The sequence below is a fragment of the Megalobrama amblycephala genome, linkage group LG12 (genome assembly GCF_018812025.1).
Source record: "Megalobrama amblycephala isolate DHTTF-2021 linkage group LG12, ASM1881202v1, whole genome shotgun sequence".
NCBI lineage: Eukaryota > Metazoa > Chordata > Actinopteri > Cypriniformes > Xenocyprididae > Megalobrama > Megalobrama amblycephala.
Window position 1 is genome coordinate 2,688,969 of NC_063055.1, and position 17,970 is coordinate 2,706,938.

The following is a 17,970-nucleotide window of genomic DNA, read 5'->3' on the forward strand; positions in this document are numbered from 1 at the left end:
TTCTGTCATTAATTACTCACCCTCTCCTTCGTTCATCTTCAGAACGCAAATTAAGATATTTTAGTTGAAATCCGATGGCTCCGTGAGACCTCTATAGCCAGCAATGACATTTCCTCTCTCAAGATCCATTAAGAACATATTTAAGTCAGTTCATGTGAGTACAGTGGTTCAATATTAATATTATAAAGCGACGAGAATATTTTTGGTGCGTCAAAAAAACTAAATAACGACTTGTATAGTGATGGCCGATTTTAAAACACTGCTTTATGAATCAGCGTGTCGAATCATGATACGGATCGTGTGTCAAACCGCCAGACTGCTGAAATCACGTGACTTTGGCGCTCCAAACTGCTGATTCGACACGCTGATTCATAACACTCCGAAGCTTCCTGAAGCAGTGTTTTGAAATCGTCCATCACTATATAAGTCGTTATTTTGTTTTTTTTTGGAGCACCAAAAATATTCTCATCGCTTTACAATATTAATATTGAACCACTGAACTCACATGAACTGATTTATATATGTTTTTAGTACATTAATGGATCTTGAGAGAGGAAATGTCATTGCTCCCTATGCAGGCCTCACGGAGCCATCGGATTTCAACTAAAATATCTTAATTTGTGTTCCGAAGATTAACGAAGGTCTTAGGGGTGTGAACGACATGAGGGTGAGTAATAAATGACAGAATTTTCATTTTTGGGTGAACTAACCCCCTATTTTGTGAAGTAGCTAACATAGCATAATCAGATGCAGCTTTATTTTTAGTAACAGTAATACAGCATTTTCTCCATCATACAATATGTTTTTAAATTAATTGCATGCCATTTATCAACACAATCATCCAGCATTTAATATGATATTGTAAAATCGATCTATCTTACTGCAGTGTGTAACAGTGTCTCACAGCAGCCGCCGAGCGAACGCACAGAGTAACGTTATAACATCATTTTCAACACTCTCAAATGTATCTAATATGATAAACAGAGCTGCGTTACCTCATACTCATGACCGGAAAAGCGGAAGTGGTGCCGGCGACTGTGTCATAATAAAAGTCCCGCTGCTCGTGAGGCGTGTGTTGATCAATCGCTCCAGCTCCTCGTTCAGCTCCACAACACTCGCTCCTGCTCTGCTTCACACTACAGTAACGTTAATAATCACATCCATGAACATGATTTCTTCCCGAGTCCTATCCCGATTGTTTCCACCGGTTGTGATGTGGAGACCACATGTCCCAAGATTCTGTGTTCAAACTTGGCGTTGTCAAGCTACGCCTTAGTTTTGAATAGGCCTCTAGTGACCTCTAGCGGACAGAAAATATTACATATTGCACCTTTAAGTAATGTTACTTAATTTTAGACATTTTAAGGTGCACTCTTTATTGAATTAGGGAGCTGTTTTACACTAGTGTAGAAAGAAATGGACTACAAGCCATGAAATTTGTTCTTAACCTTTGACCCCAAGGCCCCCCATTGTCTACAATATTCAAAGTCTTCTAGCCCAATGAATTAAAAACATATTTTTACTCACAATTTATACCTAGTAATGTGGGGAATTAAAATAAATATCTGGATTTTTAGCTCATTTTAATATTTGTTTAAAATGTACCCTTTAATACTCAATTTTAAATCATCTTTAAAGGAACACTCCACTTTTTTTGAAAATAGGCTTATTTAGTTTATTAGTTTGAGCGTTTTTGAATCCATTCAGCTGATCTCCGGGTCTGGCGGTACCACTTTTAGCATAGCTTAGCATAGTGAATTGAATCTGATTAGTTCGTTAGTATCTTGCTCAAAAAATGACCAAAGACTATTTTTCCTATTTAAAACTTTACTCTTCTGTAGTTACATAATATACTAAGACCGACGTACCATGGGTGCAGCAGGCGCAATATTACGCAGCGTCTCTCACAAATGTCTCCATGGTTGCAAGGCACGCTCCCTGTGCAAACAGGGTCACAGCGGCTGCGTAATATCATTGAGCCTGCTGCACCCATGATACGGCAGCAAAGTTCCTTGATTATTACGCCAGAATGAGAATATAGTTCCTAGCCATATCGGCCCCTGAAAATAACAACTTTTCTTTTTCTGTCAGTCTTAGTACACAATGTAACTACAGAAGTGTCAAGTTTTAAATAGGAAAAATATCAAAACTCTAACATTTTTGAGCGAGATGCTAACGGTCTAATCAGATTCAATGAACTATGCTAAGCTATGCTAAAAGTGGTACCGCCAGACCTGAAGATCGGCTGAATGGATTCGAAAACGCTAAAACTCAACTGTTTAACTCTAGGGGAGTTGGAAAATTAGGAAAACCTATTTTCAAAAAAAGTGTAGTGTTCCTTTAAGTCTCACGAATCCAAGTTTGTAGTTCATTTCAAGACAGACATAGCTGAAAGTGTTTCAGTAATCACTCAAAATCACTAAGTATTTGTTCTGGCTTAGAAAATCATTAATTTGTGAGTCAGTAAACATTGTGTGCAAAAGTTTATTTATTCACATATATAAAGTAACGTCACAAACCAATTAAAACTCTTGAGAACGATACAAACCGTCCCTCGTTACGAGAACAGAACCATGTCACAGATACACATTATGCACCTAATAAGTAGAAAATAGTTTAGAAAACTGGCTTTGTCTTACAAACAAGGAAAATTAGAAAGTAAAGTTCGTCAGGACAAGTTTTAAAAGCTTCCTAACAAGTTTTATCATGTTGTTAGCATGTGTCTAGCATTATTTTGCATTTTGTTGACATGTTATAGTATACTGCTTAGTACATGAATTAGCATGTTACAAACATTTTGACGTGTTGCTAGCATATCTTACTGAATTGCTAACATGTTTTAACATTTTGCTAACATTAATTAGCATGTTTCTAACATGATTTAACATGTTGCTAACATGTTTTAACACATTGCTAATGTTTTAAGTTGTTGCAAGCATGAATGAGTATGTCGTTTTAACACACTGTTAACATGAATTAGCATGTTGCTAGCATGTTTTAACACTGCTAGCATATTTTAACACGTTGTTAATGTTTTTATATGTTGCAAGCATGGAGTACGTTGCTAGCATGTTTTTTTTAACACATTGCTAACATGATTTAACATTGGTGTTATCATGGTTTAACACATTGCTAACATGATTTAGCATTGGTGTTATGTTTTAACACATTGCTAACATGATTTAACATGTTAAGACGATTTAACATGCTGCTACCATGTTTTAACACATTGCTAACATGATTTAATATGTTAACAAGTTTTAACACACTGCTAACATGAATTAGCATTTCGTTAACATGATTTAACACATTGCTAGCATGTTTTAACACGTTGCTAATGTTTTAACATGTTATTAACATGTTGCAAGCACGAGTATGTTGCTGTTTTAACACACTGTTAACATGAATTAGCATGTTGCTAACATGTTTTATCACATTGTTAACATGAATTAGCATGTTGCTTGCATGTTTTAACACGTTGCTAATGTTTTAACCTGTTGTTAAAATGGTGCAAACATGAAAGAGAATGTTGTAACATGATTTGACACATTGTTTACATGATTTAACATTGCTAGCATGATTTAACATGTTTTAGCACTTTGTTAATGTTTTAGCACGTTGCTAACATGAATTAGCATATTTTGCTAGCATGATTTAACACGTTGCTAACATGATTTAAAACATTGCATAAATGAATTAACATGTTAACATGTTTTAACACATTGCTAACATGATTTGGCATGTCGTTAACAAGTTTTTAACACGCTGCTAACATGAATTAGCATGTTGCTAGCGTGATTTAACACATTGTTAACATGAATTAACATATTAACATGTTTTAACACATTGTTAGCATGTTTTAACACATTGTTAAAATGATTTAGCATGTTGTTAACATGTTTTAACACAACGCTAACATGTTTTAGCACTTTTTGTTTTAGCATGTTTTAACATGTTGGTAATGTGAAAGAACAACCAGTAACTGAGGCACATAATGATCAAAAGGCTAGTTAATTGATCAAGTAGACACTGCACATGTTCCCTGCAGGTTTACAACATCAAGTATATCACCATACACACATCACATTAGTTTTAGTAAAACACAATCAATGTTGAGCTCAGTTAAACACGTTTCTCTCATAAACATCAGTCATACAGTCGTGTGAGTGCGTCTGATGTAGATCCTCTCCCACGCTACCGTCCTACAGACGCAGAAGAAGTCCCACAGGTTGCAGATCACTCCTCTGTCGAACGGGTTCTCCTCAGAGTCACAGTGTTTGAGGTACAGGATCCGGTGGCGGGACATGAACTCCCAGGTGGTGGTGTTAGCGGAGGCCAGGTACAGGTGAATGCAGAGCAGGATGAACACCACCACTGAAAACACCCCCGTCACGCCGATCGCCCCGAGCAGGAATCCGTTCTGAGAGAACCACTGCTGCCAGGTGGGTGCAAACACCACACCAGACCTGAGACACACGCTTGAGGTTAATCCACAGTTGCATTGATGCTTTATAACTCTTCATTCTGCACTGTGAATTATTAGTATTTCACAGCATCTTGGTGTTAACTGATAAAACATCCTAATCTGATCAATAGAGTACAGTGTGTAATGAGGGGAAAGTGTTAATCATCTTAATGAATCGATCAATAAACTAGTGCACTCTTTACTGTTTGCTGTACAGTATATAATGCATAATTCAATCTTTTAAATGCCACAAACCGCCAAATATGATCATCCTCATGCGAAGTGAAATTTAAATGTATACATGAAATATATTTTAATATTGTGAAAAATTAATATTTTAAATATGTGCAAAAATATATTTTTTTCCAATTATATTGCATCGTATTTTTTTCTACTCACTATAGTACTGCACTGTTATATGTATTATATTTATTTATTTAGATTAAATTCATTTGTTATTTATTTTAATAAAATTTTATTTATTTTAATGTATTTTAATAATTTATTTATTTAAATCAATGTTTATTTTAATACAATTTTATTTTAAGTTTTATTATTTATTTATTATTTTTACTATATTTTTTTACCTATTTTATTTATTGAAATCAATTTGCATTTAATATTTCAATATTTTTAAGTTATTTTAATCACATTTATTATTGATTTATTTATTGATTTATTCACTTAAAATTTGATTTACTTGAATCATTTTTTATTTTAATCAAATGTATTTAGTGAATTTAAGCTTAGTTTTATTGTTCATTTTTACTTGATTTTTTTTTTTTTTACATATTTCATTTATTAATTTAAATAAATTTGGATTTGTTTCAATATTTTTAAGTTATTTTAATTTTAATCTTATATATTTATTTACATAAAATGTGATTTATTTACTTGAATAATTTTTTATTTTAATCAAATGTATTTAGTTCATTTATTTTTATTATTTAACCGTTCTGTAAATTTTTCTAATAATGTATATGAATTATTTTTAAAATGTATTTTAATCTAGTTAAGTCAAATTTGATTTATTTACTTGAATCAATTTCATTTATTTTAATCAAATGTGTTTAGTTAGTTTAATCTTATTTTTCTTATTTTTTTATTTTTTTACTTTTTACAATTTTACACTGTTTTCTAATAATGCATACATCTATACAAATTGCATTATTTATTTACAATTTTTATTTTATTCTAATCACATATATTTAGTTAGTTATTATTTATTTACTTGCACAAAATTTTATTTATTTTTGTGAATCTTTTTTATTTTAAAATGTATTTTTATTATGTATATAATTTTACTTTTTTTAAACGTTTTCCTGTACATTTTTCTAATAATGCATAATGCAACCTATTCTTTAAATATGTGAAACTGTGCATTATGCAATGCAAAACATTTCAAACTGACCTCATTACATTGTTTAATTCACAAAGTGGGTCAAATTTGGAAATAAATGTTTATAATATGCCAAGGTAACTTTATGTTAAAACATCTTTACACTTACTATATTTAAAAATATACTAAATGAATAAATGCTCTGGCAGTTAAAGATACAGCGAATGCATGTTCTGCTCACCATGCAGTCTGTAGACCCCAAGATACAGCAGCAAACTGCACACACAGATACAGCAGGAACCATCGGTGATTCCTCTCACCAACACAGTTGTCGATCCAGGGGCAGTGATGGTCAAAACGCCTCACACAGCGCTTACACGTCCTACAGTGCCTGGCCCTCATTGGTTGCTGGTTCATGTAAAAAGAGAAACAAGAAAGCCTGGATGCAAACTCAGTGTTACAGTGATTATAGTGTGCATCAATGTTATGGCAGTACCAGTAAAAAGCAGTATCCACAGCGCCGCTGCTTTAAGGAGCTTTGCTCTTGAGGAATCATCTCCTCCAGTTCTTCATCGCCATCCACTGACGTTCCCTGAAAGAGTCCAAATATTTGCATAATTATTATGTGAGCAAGATATGATCTTAATCAGACTTTATCTTCTTGATTACCTTTGTGTCGCTGTCAGACAGAACAAACCCAGGATCCATCAGAGACACAGTGAAGTACAGCAGAACTGAGAGCAGAACTAAAGCGCTGAACATCACAGGATGTAGTAGATCTCCTTGCTCCTGACATTTCCGAAGATCTGCATGAGAACATGATTTTTATTTAGATATTTAATAGGACATAGCCTAGATGTAGACTTAAATTCACACAAAGCAGTGGCTCAGGTTTGTATTTAAATAGTAAATGGCAATACTATGGTATTCTTTTACTCTCTTTCACACACACAATGAAATCACACTTATTAAAAATGTAAATGTACCTGTGTTATGCAGAAAAAGCACTAATGTTGTGAGCCAGGTCAGAATGACATGCGCAGTTCGCGCTAAACAGCCTGATTTAAACATGTTTTTAAACATCCTGCCTCACGTGAAAACACCCAAAACATGGCTAGATTAAATATACAAGTACTATTCTGTGTGTACTCTTATAATAAAATACATCAACATAAAGTAAACCATTTCAGACACATCTAATCGCTGGTCATCATGTATGTTTTTATTTCTCTGGTTTTGTGCCACTTCCGCGTTTGAGCGGTTGGTTAGATTCCAAAATAAAAGTCATTTTCCGACGTCCAGATTTCAAAATAAGATTCTCCGCTAATATTTATTATTCTACAAATACGTGGTTTAAAAATTAAATTAATAAATAAATGAGTTTTTAGTTTATTAAAATCACTTAAAATGCCAATGTCGTGAAGAAGGAAATCGACTACACCATCTTATGGAGAAAATTATACCAGATTTGAACTGCAGATGGCAGTGTTCAAACACTTATCAGGACAAAGAGGAGGCCTACATGAAATGGACACTGGTTTAATTTAGTAGTTTCATGATAAAGCAGAGATATGATCTCTTTAACAGTTCAGAGACCAGCTAATACTGATCCTGTAATCTTGTAGGCCAGATGTTGAACTATGATTTTGGCTATACACGTTATGTAAGAAGAGCAATGACAGATTCTTTATCAACCATGCTTGAGCTAATCTGAGTGTTTTATTTTATTGCCTTGCTAAAATATGTAATAAAATTCATATAAAGCTATTAACTGTAATTGTTTTAACAGTGAAATATTGGAACAGAGTAAATTATCAGAACAGTAACTGTTTTAAATCGATAATTTAGTATATAAACTTACCACTATTTAAATTTAATGAAGTATTTTGTTTTTAAATAAATAATAAACATTATTGTAGCACATTAGTACCATATTAGCGAGTGATGTACAAAGCTGCTGTCCGTAACTTTTTTTTGAGTGTTCAAAATTTACAAAAATTATATAATGAGCGAGTACACCATGAATCAATTTTCCAAACCGTGTTTTTGTCTTACCCTGAATCACTACGGCACACGTATAATAAGTGTTTATATTCGGACTATTTTAGACTGGTTCGGGTCGTACCGCTGCGGAGTAACACAGTACCCGCGTGACGCGTCGTAGACATAAACCGACGAAAGTAGAGCGGCAAAAGTTAAAAATAGCATTGCTAACACTACAATGTATTAACTAATATTATATGTTACAGTATTTGTTAATCTTTGTTGACATTAGTTATCTGTTCATTGTTAGTTCATCTTAACGCTGGTCCATTAAATAATAACTTTTGATTTTAATAATGCGTTTTTACAGCGCCTCATACTGGCCTGGCATGTATACTACATCATTTTGAGCCGGTTTCAGTGGTTTTCAGTGGTTACTATAGTAAATTGTAGTATACTGTATATATTATCGTATTTACAACACTTTGTTAATGAATGCTACTGCATACTGTAGTATTAACTATAGTGAACTGATAAATGTAATAAATAATGTAGTATACTTTAAACTGTAGTATAATATACCCTATAGTTGTAGAAAACTGTATTGGCTAAAGTAATTTGTTTATATTACTATATTTGTTTTATCACAGCAACTATAGAATTACCATAATAAAGTACTTTACTATAGTATGGCTCAAAAGCACTATAGTATTTACTATAAATTACTATAGTATTTTTTCACCTGAAGTAAACCTCATTGTGAAACGTTAAAGACATTACCGAACAACAAAAATACCACAAACATAATATGAATATTACGTTTTTATTGAAAAAATAAATTACATTTAAGGAAAAAAAAAATAAAATGATCTAAAACAAACTAAAATAAGAGCCACTTTGACTGAAACAAATACTGTTACAATAAAACTCAAATCATCAATTCACAAGAACATCCATCTTAAAGCAGTTTCCGGATAGAGGTTTCCACAAACCGTCTCAAACTCAAACCTGTGCATTTATATGTTGAAATTAGTGAACTCAAAACCTTCAATACCCAACCAATACTGCAAGTAAGCGTATCATGTGCATTTATTACTTGAACATATGGTCCCCATTAACAAACATTCACACCCTTCGACAACGTTGCAAGATACAGTCTTCACAATTGACTAAAGCAATTAAAGTGCATTTGCTTACAAATTAACCAGACATTCTCTTACATTAAGGCAAAGCGAAGAACATAACTGTGCCGATTTAAAATAACCAGCTTAAATTAGACAGCAGTAGAACTAAAATAACCAGAATTAAGATTAAATTACACAACAGTACAGTTTAACTACTGAAAAACACTGGCTTTAACGGAGACACTGTGCAGCGAACACGTTCATTAAACTCTCAGATGCCACAACATAAATAAATACCTGGTTAAAGATGTATAAATATATTACTTTAGTCAATATAAAGCAGCATTAGTAAGAAAGTGGGCAGTGCAACTTCAGTCAGCATCAAATAATGCATTTCACAGACAAACTGTTCTGTGTTTGTAGTGTCGATTCAATTGCATTGCCCACCTGGATCATAAACAGCACTTGATTCATTCTCAGTGGCACTTATATATGCATACATACACATATCACACTCACACACACACACACACACACAGTGGTCACATGAATACATTTGGTCCCTGATTTCAGCTTTCGAACGTCTTTTCTACAGATTTAGTACACTAAATAAATAACGAGATGTTAATCAACAGCGTCATCCTCCACCCTCACATTCACAGAATGAGATCGTCCACACCTCAAGGTTCAAATCCCTGAGATTTAGTCCTTTTCCATCAAGGCTCATCTCGACTGCACTCCTAACGTCGTCTTGATGTGTTCGTACACCACATAGCTGATGCTGACCGCGGGGATGACCTTCAGGAAGTTTGGGGTCAGGCCCCGATAGAGACCCGCGGGGCCCTCGGTCTTCATGATCTGCTTGAAGAGTCCCGACATTGAGACCTGGGAAGCGCCCTCAACCGTAGCTGCAGAAATAAACGCACAGCGTGAGAACAATATTCATTCAAACGCAGGCATGAAAATGCATTATAAAGCCCGGAGCTCACCTTGCGCCTGCATGCGTGTTCGTACGAGAGCCAGCGGGTAGCTGGCAAGCTGACCGCACGTGCTGGAGACCGTACCACACGCCAGAAGCACAAAGACGCCCGGATCCGCATTTTCCGTGCCGTAGCGTTGAAGCCAGCTGTTCTTTAACGTCTATAAAGAGCAAATTAGGGAATAAAAATGAGCATTTTCTGTTCATGAGTGACAGCACCAGACTACTAGAACAGGTTTTAATGCTTTATGGGAAAATAATGAACATTATTCTCCATTGTTGTACCATAACCACCAGTTTCAACACACTAACTAACTCAACCAGGCCCCGCCCCTTTATTCTGTGCATTAATTATTTAAATGAGGAATATTGTGATCTGCTCACCTCATAGACTGCCAGGTCGATGCCAGCGTACGGGATGATGCCCAGCATGTTGGGTACGTAGCCTTTGTAAAACGCAGACATTCCCTCCGTCTTCAGGATCTGTTTGGCGCAGTCTGAGATGCCCTTGTACTGGCCTGTCTTTCTTAACGCCAGACGAGTTTTGAGAACCTGAAGAGAAGAGCATTACAGATGTAAGTTTAATTGTATCCAGATGTAATTAGAGACTGCATATGAAGCACAACCTTTACATTTGAGTAGAGCACAAAACATCTTTAAGCAAGATATATGCATTTTCTTTTGACTCTATGCTGAAATATGATGGGTTTTACGACGACTCACCTCCATGGGGTAAATGGAGCTCTGAGCAATGACTCCTGCCAGGGAACCTGCTACAAAACGTTCCGTGATCCCCAGAGTTTCCCGATTGCTTCCCATCAGCCGTTTGATCTGTCAAGGAATAAATGTGATTAATTTAATGCAACAGCTTTTGAGTGGCATGATACAAACAAAGTACATGTGATCAGTTAAGGACAAAAAAGGAAAGAAAATACTATTCAATATGACTATATAATAAATATTAATATTATTATTTTTTATAAATTAATTACTATTGCTATAATACTGTAAAAAAAAACGAGTATATAATAAAAAAAAAATAATATAATGATTTTATTTTACAGAACAGTAAATTACAATAGTAATATTTATGGCAAATGAATTGCCTTGTTGTTTTAGTATTACTGATGTTTTTCTGTTTTATAATATATATATTTATATTTAATATTTTAAAATTACATTTTATTTTTATATTTTCATTTTATTTTTATTTTAACCAAAATATTATTAATTCTGTGTTAATTTTAGTTAGTTTTAGTTAGTTTTCACTTCCAATTAAAACCAAACAAAACAAATATTTGATATATAATTTTTTTTATGTTTTTTTTATAAATAAATAATATATATGTTTTTTATTAATATTTTTATTTTGATATTATAGATTATTTTATTTAATATTTTAAATTACATTTTATATTTTATATTTTTTAATTTTGGTTAAAATCATATTAATTCTGTTTTTGTCATTTTTATTAGTTTTCTTATATAGTTTTTTTTATTTGAACATTTTAATATTTTATTTAAATTAAGTTAATTAATTTATTTTATCACTTCAGCTTATATATTGTCATTTTTATTCGTTTTTTTTAAATAGTTTTTTTTATTTGAACATATTTTAATATTTTATTTAAATTTTAAAGTTAATTTATCTCTTCATCGCATATATATTATATATAAAAAAAGAAAAAAATTATATATATATATATATATATATATATAATTTTTTTCTTTTTTTATTATTTATTTTTTCTTCCTTTTACATTTTTTTCTTCTTCATTTAGTAATGAAAATGTATTTTTAAAGTTGTTACTTTAGTTTTAAGTTGGTTTTCAAACATGCAGCAATTTTTTCACATTTCTCAGGTCGGATATTTACATCCCTGAAAGGAAGTGCATCAGCTCTCATCCATTACCTGCTCATAAGCCATGAATTTGAGGGCCGACTCGGGTGCGATTTTGATGACATTGATGCCGTTGCCCCTCCATAACGCACGCATCCCTCCTTCCTTGATCATCTGGGCGAGACCACTCATGATACACATGTTGTTCCCATGAGCACCATGTACCTGAGACAGAAGGTGAAAGGTTAGAACAGTGTGTCAGTAATAACAGATGATATTACTCTTTATGGTGTCAGTGGTCAGATCACTCAGACATCCCTCACATGAGGGGGAGCAAAGTTGAATATTTCGAAAAATGTCGGTGAAAGGTTTTGGACCGAGTCACTGAACAATCAAAGTCCGATTGAGTAACAGCTGACGTAAACATGACACAGATCTTCACTATCGCACAGCTGTGACAAAGTCAAACCACAGGCGATCTTGCAAAACACTATCTCGTATCTGACCAATCAGAGCGCAACACAGAGGGTGTGCTTGACCGCTGTGATTCTGATTGGTCGCTTGCATAATCCGTATAACTATCCGGTTACCCGGAAGATACATTTATGATACTGATTAACTACACTTATGATTCTTAGGTAACAAAACCAATTGTTCTGACTTAAACAGAACGGCCATATGATTATGAAACCAGTTTTTCTGGGTCAGTCTTACAAGTTTGCCCTGATAAAAACTACATTAATGGCATTTCGGTGGTTCTTCAGTCTAGTGTGATCCATCTTGTCTAGATTTAAAAGTGTATATGCATTACACAAAGCTAATCTAGTTCTCTTGAACTCTTAGATTTAGTTTTTTGCAGGTAATGTACAGGCGTGTGCATCATCATCGTACCTGCATGAGGACTTTGAGTCGGTCGAGCGGCGCAGTGAAGGTTCGTGACACGGCTCCAGCTCCTCCACCAGCAACCAGATGTCTCCACCACATCCCCGTCATGTGCTCCTCAGACGTGAACTCATCTGGTACCATCAGGTTCTCTCCCACGTCAAAGATCTGCAAAGAAACGGATCACCGATACTGTTAAAAAGCAACTGACACTGAATATAGGACATAATTAACCACTAGTATTATAACCACTAAATGACGACTAGTATTTTGCACTGAAGTGCAATGCCCTTGGTGTGTGCGTCAGAGTGTTTTGACCCGACCAGTGACGCAGTCAAAACTTTTTTGGGGCACCAAGGTGTCATTTGATCCAAAAAAATCCATTATGGACTTTACAAACCCTCGTAAACTTGCGCACATTGCATCAGATTTCAGAGTCCGTCTCAAAGTGCACTGAACTTGTGAGGACAAAGGCTTTAAACTGGCATTAAACAACAGTCTAAAGTAGGTCACTGATATTGGAGGATTAGTTCAAATTCAAATCAGAATTAAAATTTCCTGATTTACTCACCTCCAACTCATCCAAGATGCTTATGTCTTTCTTTAGTCGAAAAGAAATTTCTCTCCATATAGTGGACCAATGGGTTGAAGGTCCAAATGTCAGTTTCAGTGCAGCTTCAAAGAGCTCTACATGATCCCAGACGAGGAATAAGAGTCTTATCTAGAGAAACAATCCATCATTTTCTAAAAAAAATAAATAAAAATGTATGTACTTTTAACCACAAATGCTCATCTACGTCATGCGTGACCTTTCCAACATGATTACATAATGCGTGGCGCATCACAGATCAGTGCAAGACGAGCATTTGTGGTTAAAAAGTATATAAATTACATTTTTTTACAGATTGTTTCTCTTGATAAGACTCTTATTCCTCGTCTGGGATCATGTAGAGCTCTTTGAAGCTGCACTGAAACTGACTGACTGACCCGTTGAACCCCAGTGAAGTCCACTATATGGAGAAAAATCCTGGAATGTTTTCCTGAAAAACCTTCATTTCTTTCCAACTGAAGAAAGAAAGACATGAACATCTTGGATGACATGGGAGAAATTCAAATTATGAAGTGAACGAATCCTTTAACAATCAAACGACTAGACCAAATCTCAAACTTGCAAACGTGCATGTCAACAAGACTGGAGGGGACAGTTAGTCCCGGTTTAATTTGGGGACTCTGACATTTGATTTGCACATTTTAATGGCTGGATTTATGCACAAACTCTAGAAGTCAGCACACAGACTAGTTAAGATTTAGTAGCTGCAACATTACACCTATTAAACTGGAGCGCGTCCTAGATCACCGTGTTCCCGTCGATATTTTAGGCACGGTCACATTAAGACTGTCACCAACTATATATCATAAGGCCTACGCCCTAAAGCGATCATAAAACTAATTTATACACCTTTTAAGGAATCTGTATAATTCCCTGCAGACATGTTAATCAGCTTCCCATGTTAATCGCATGACTAAAGCAGCTTTTTAGGTTGTTTTGAAGCATTTGCGGATTTGGAGAAAACTTACAGTCGAGTGTTTCCAGTACAGGATGATTTCGGGAATGTTCTCTGCAGGCTGCAGTGTGGGATACTTTTTCCATTCATTCCAGTCAATAGTCATTGTGCCGTTTTTGTCCATGCTACATGTGGAAAAAGATAGAAAGAAGATCGTTTAGGGCCTGGAAACAAGCCATGTGCTTTACAATGAATTTAAAAGGTGATTAAAAACTTCCAACAAAGCTCTGACTCAGATCATTAAGAGATAAAATGAGCAAGAGCTCAATGCATTCATGCATTATAGTCATAAAGAAAGAGTTTGGTTCCTCTGTAATGTAATAAAAATACTATAATAATGCATATGAATTTATGACTTAGTCAAAGCTCTAATAGAAGCACATCATGGCAATATTTCCCATTTGTTATCCAAACAATATTTCACCTATTAAGGACTTTCTCCGCTTGCTGCAGGGAAATATGGACTCCAAGATCTCTCAGGGAGCTCACAATGTCATTGGCGTTCACTTGACCTGGAACACAATGATTAATATCAGTTAATTGAAATCACCGTGTTGAGAGTTTGTAAATCAAGCATTGCATCGAGGTATAATACCTGCATTCTTTCTATCCAGGCTTTTGAAGACAAGCTTCAGGTCTTTCTCGTGGTCTTGGAGGTAGTGAACAAACTCTTCAAAGTCCAGCTGCCCATCAGGCTCTTTCACGTCAGTTTTCAATATTTTCTACGGGGGGAAAGATGGCAATTTTTAATGCAACCAAATCTAATCAGTGTGCAAATATCCAATGCATCCAGTGCAAGGTTAGTGTGTGAATACCAACAGCTGGCAAACTAGAACAGAGAGAATCTGAGTGTCGTATTACATGGGAAATGAGCTAGAAGACATGTGAGACAATACAAGATCTGTGAAACCCAGGAAAAAGTGTCTAGGTTTAAATAACATGAACTACTAACCATTAGGGGACTTTAACTCATAATCAGATCAGATTCTCCTGTCATTGTATTTACGGTTTTCTCTAGAAAACCTGTTCTTGAGATTATAATCGTGTTTGTAAACTCATCCAGCTGATTGCAGCAGCTCTCAGACAGTCATAATCGATACACTTATGGATCTGTCAATTCTGATTGTGTTGTTGAAACTGCACCAGTAGGGGCGCTATACATTCTGCCCTTCAATTCAATGACGACGACGACGACGACAGTGAGGTATAATAAGTCTACAAGTTTACTATTACTTTTACAAGACTGTTGTGTTATAGTACCATGGTATTGATGTGGCTTTAATAACACAGAACACATTATTGATGCACTTTATTTAGTCGATAGTAGTAAGCGCTTTGGGGAAACTCCAAATATGGTCAATTTAACGGAAGCGCGCGCGCAGGAAAGAGGAACGAGGCAGCGGAAACGTCATGCGTCAAAAATGTGTAGTTTCTTTAAAAAAAAAAAAAAGTAAACTTTTTTATTATTTTTAACGTCACATTAAATTGAGTAACATATACATATATAACGATTAGAAAAAAATATTTTTAATCATTTTTACCTTCTTCCATTTTCGGTATGTAGAGAATTCCTGCGACGGCAGAAGGACGCTGAGAGACTTGAGCGACTTCAGCTCGGACGGTAATCCATTCGATTCAAAATACTCCACCTCGACATGATCTGAATTATGGACAGGCACATAAAGGCACAGGCACAACATCTTGAAAATAATAAAAGTCTTAGACAATAAATAAATAAATAATACAGGAACACTCTCGCCTGCCGGCGATGAAACGCTGAAATGCCGGTAAAGCGCCTGATCATGTCGAGAAAAGTCCTTAGACACGCCCACTGAGTGAAGGGCGGCGGGCTCTGATTGGTCAGCGGATTTACGCATTTGAACATTTGAACGCGTCAGAGTCTCAAAGACCAATCACGGGTAAGGGCCATTGGGGTCGTATGTAAATAAGGCCCATCCTCTTTCACTACTCCATACCAGCATGAGCTGCCAGAAGAGCCATCATGTGACTTGATGTGAAATTTCAATGGAATTGACTCAAGTCAATGGAATTTTCTCAAGTGAGACTCCACAGGGAAACCGACACAGACCTGTAACATGTTAGACAAAAAAGGAGTTAATACTAAAAATAAACTTTATTGACCTCCTAAAGTTACTTGAAATAAAATGTTTATATATATCATTTGGTAAAAATGAAATAAATAAAAATGAATAAAGCTATATAGATATATTCTTTAAAAAAAAGAACTAATAAAAGTGACAAAATATATCTAAAAGTTGTAATATATAAAAACATGGCCTGAAAATAAGTCTGAAATAAGGCTTTATGTTTGGCTGTTTTCATTCAGCTAATTTCTTTATTAATTTACATAAATGTGAACATAAAGTCTATGTGGTTGCATATGTGACCCTGGTCCACAAAATCAGTCATAAGGGTAAATTTTTTGAAATTGGTATTTATACATCACCTGAAAACTAAATAAAAAAGCTTTCCATTGATGTATGCTTTGTTAGGATAGGACAATATTTGGCTAAGATCTGGAATCTGAGGGTGCAAAAAAAATCAAAATATTGAGAAAATCCAAATGAAGTCCTTAGCAATGCATATCCACTCACAAAAATACATTTTCGATATATTTACGGTAGGAAATTTACAAAATATCTTCATGGAACATGATCTTTACTTAATATTCAAATTATTTTGGGCAAAAAAGAAAAATCGATAATTTTGATCCATACAATTTGTTGTTGGCTATTGCTACTAATATACCCGTATGACTTATGACTGGTTTTGTGGTCCAGGGTCACATATTTGAACTGTTTTGTATTTGTATTGACCCGTTTCATATTAAATAACTAAAAAAATTACTGCACTCACTTTCATGAGAGGTCTCCTTCCCTTCTACCTCAATGTGCATTTGCATATGTTAATTAACCCTGTGCATATAGAAAACTTAAAAGTCTTACTAAAAATAACTGAAGCCAAATGTAATTGGAGTTAAAAAAAAATGAACTAATTAGAGTTAGCAGGTCAGTACAGGATATTTTCCTGGTTAGTAGCAGCAATTAACGTTAATAGACCCAAATATAAACGGCCACTCTGTAGGCGACGCTGTGAGGCATAATCCTGCAGCAAAGCTGTCTGCTCCAGTTGCAGAATTACGTCAGAGTCTGGTCAAGGATAAGTGTCCGTGCCAAAACTTACTCCAGAGAGATTTATAAGGTATCTGTGCAGAGGGGGACACCAACCTGTTAACCATCTGTAACCTGCATAGAGGGGATGTTTGCACGCTGCAGGGGAAAGGCCTGGTATATAAAAAGACTGGTTGTTAGACCTCTTCAAATGCCAAAATTATTAACTATAAATAATTATTTTGACAGTTATCATTTCATCCACTACACGTGTATCTTATATAACAACATCCAGTTCCTTTTAAAAATTCAGTTCTTCATTTATTCAGTTCTTCCTTTATTTGGCAATCCGAATAGGCACAAGGTTTTATCTCACAATTCTGACTTTTTTCTCACAATTGCGAGATTACATCTCACAATCCTGCAAAAAAAAAATCAGAATTGCAGAATATAAACTTGCCATTGCAAGAGAAAAAAAATCGCAATTAATAAAATAAAAAGTTGCAATTGCCTTCTTTTTTAATACAGTGGCAGAAGCAAGCTTCCATAGGAGTACAATGACCAGTGTTGGGGAAAGTTACTTTTAAAAGTAATGTGTTACAATATTGTGTTACTTCCTAAAAAAGTAACTAATTGTGTTACTAAGTTACCTTTTGTGGAAC

General features: G+C 34.7%; 2 protein-coding genes across 2 annotated transcripts; both read right to left on the reverse strand.

The window, feature by feature from the left end:
- Positions 1–2,470: 2,470 nt before the first annotated feature.
- zdhhc12a (zinc finger DHHC-type palmitoyltransferase 12a) lies at positions 2,471–7,079 on the reverse strand. The gene is made up of 5 exons (XM_048209023.1): positions 6,791–7,079; positions 6,474–6,610; positions 6,301–6,396; positions 6,046–6,212; positions 2,471–4,466 (listed from the first exon to the last, which is right to left on the reverse strand). The coding sequence occupies exons 1-5, from the start codon at positions 6,885–6,887 to the stop codon at positions 4,151–4,153; spliced, it is 813 nt and encodes a 270-aa protein (XP_048064980.1). The 5' UTR covers positions 6,888–7,079; the 3' UTR covers positions 2,471–4,150.
- Positions 7,080–8,591: 1,512 nt separating this feature from the next.
- Positions 8,592–15,966, reverse strand: slc25a25a (solute carrier family 25 member 25a). Its single transcript, XM_048209022.1, has 10 exons — positions 15,719–15,966; positions 14,773–14,899; positions 14,602–14,689; positions 14,191–14,302; positions 12,622–12,780; positions 11,803–11,955; positions 10,614–10,721; positions 10,275–10,442; positions 9,901–10,051; positions 8,592–9,819 (listed from the first exon to the last, which is right to left on the reverse strand). The coding sequence occupies exons 1-10, from the start codon at positions 15,875–15,877 to the stop codon at positions 9,635–9,637; spliced, it is 1,410 nt and encodes a 469-aa protein (XP_048064979.1). The 5' UTR covers positions 15,878–15,966; the 3' UTR covers positions 8,592–9,634.
- Positions 15,967–17,970: the final 2,004 nt, after the last annotated feature.

What these genes read in the sequence shown, in the direction of transcription:
- zdhhc12a (XM_048209023.1), bottom strand. Translation starts at nt 6,887, where the DNA reads ATGTTTAAAAACATGTTTAAATCAGGCTGTTTAGCGCGAACTGCGCAT. An exon ending in GCTTTTTCTGCATAACACAG is followed by an intron (nt 6,611 to 6,790) that starts GTACATTTACAT and finishes GTTCTCATGCAG; the next exon opens with ATCTTCGGAAATGTCAGGAG. An exon ending in TGTCTGACAGCGACACAAAG is followed by an intron (nt 6,397 to 6,473) that starts GTAATCAAGAAG and finishes GGACTCTTTCAG; the next exon opens with GGAACGTCAGTGGATGGCGA.
- slc25a25a (XM_048209022.1), bottom strand. Translation starts at nt 15,877, where the DNA reads ATGTTGTGCCTGTGCCTTTATGTGCCTGTCCATAATTCAGATCATGTC. An exon ending in GCGGAGAAAGTCCTTAATAG is followed by an intron (nt 14,303 to 14,601) that starts GTGAAATATTGT and finishes TTCCACATGTAG; the next exon opens with CATGGACAAAAACGGCACAA. An exon ending in TCGACCTGGCAGTCTATGAG is followed by an intron (nt 10,052 to 10,274) that starts GTGAGCAGATCA and finishes TGCTCTTTATAG; the next exon opens with ACGTTAAAGAACAGCTGGCT.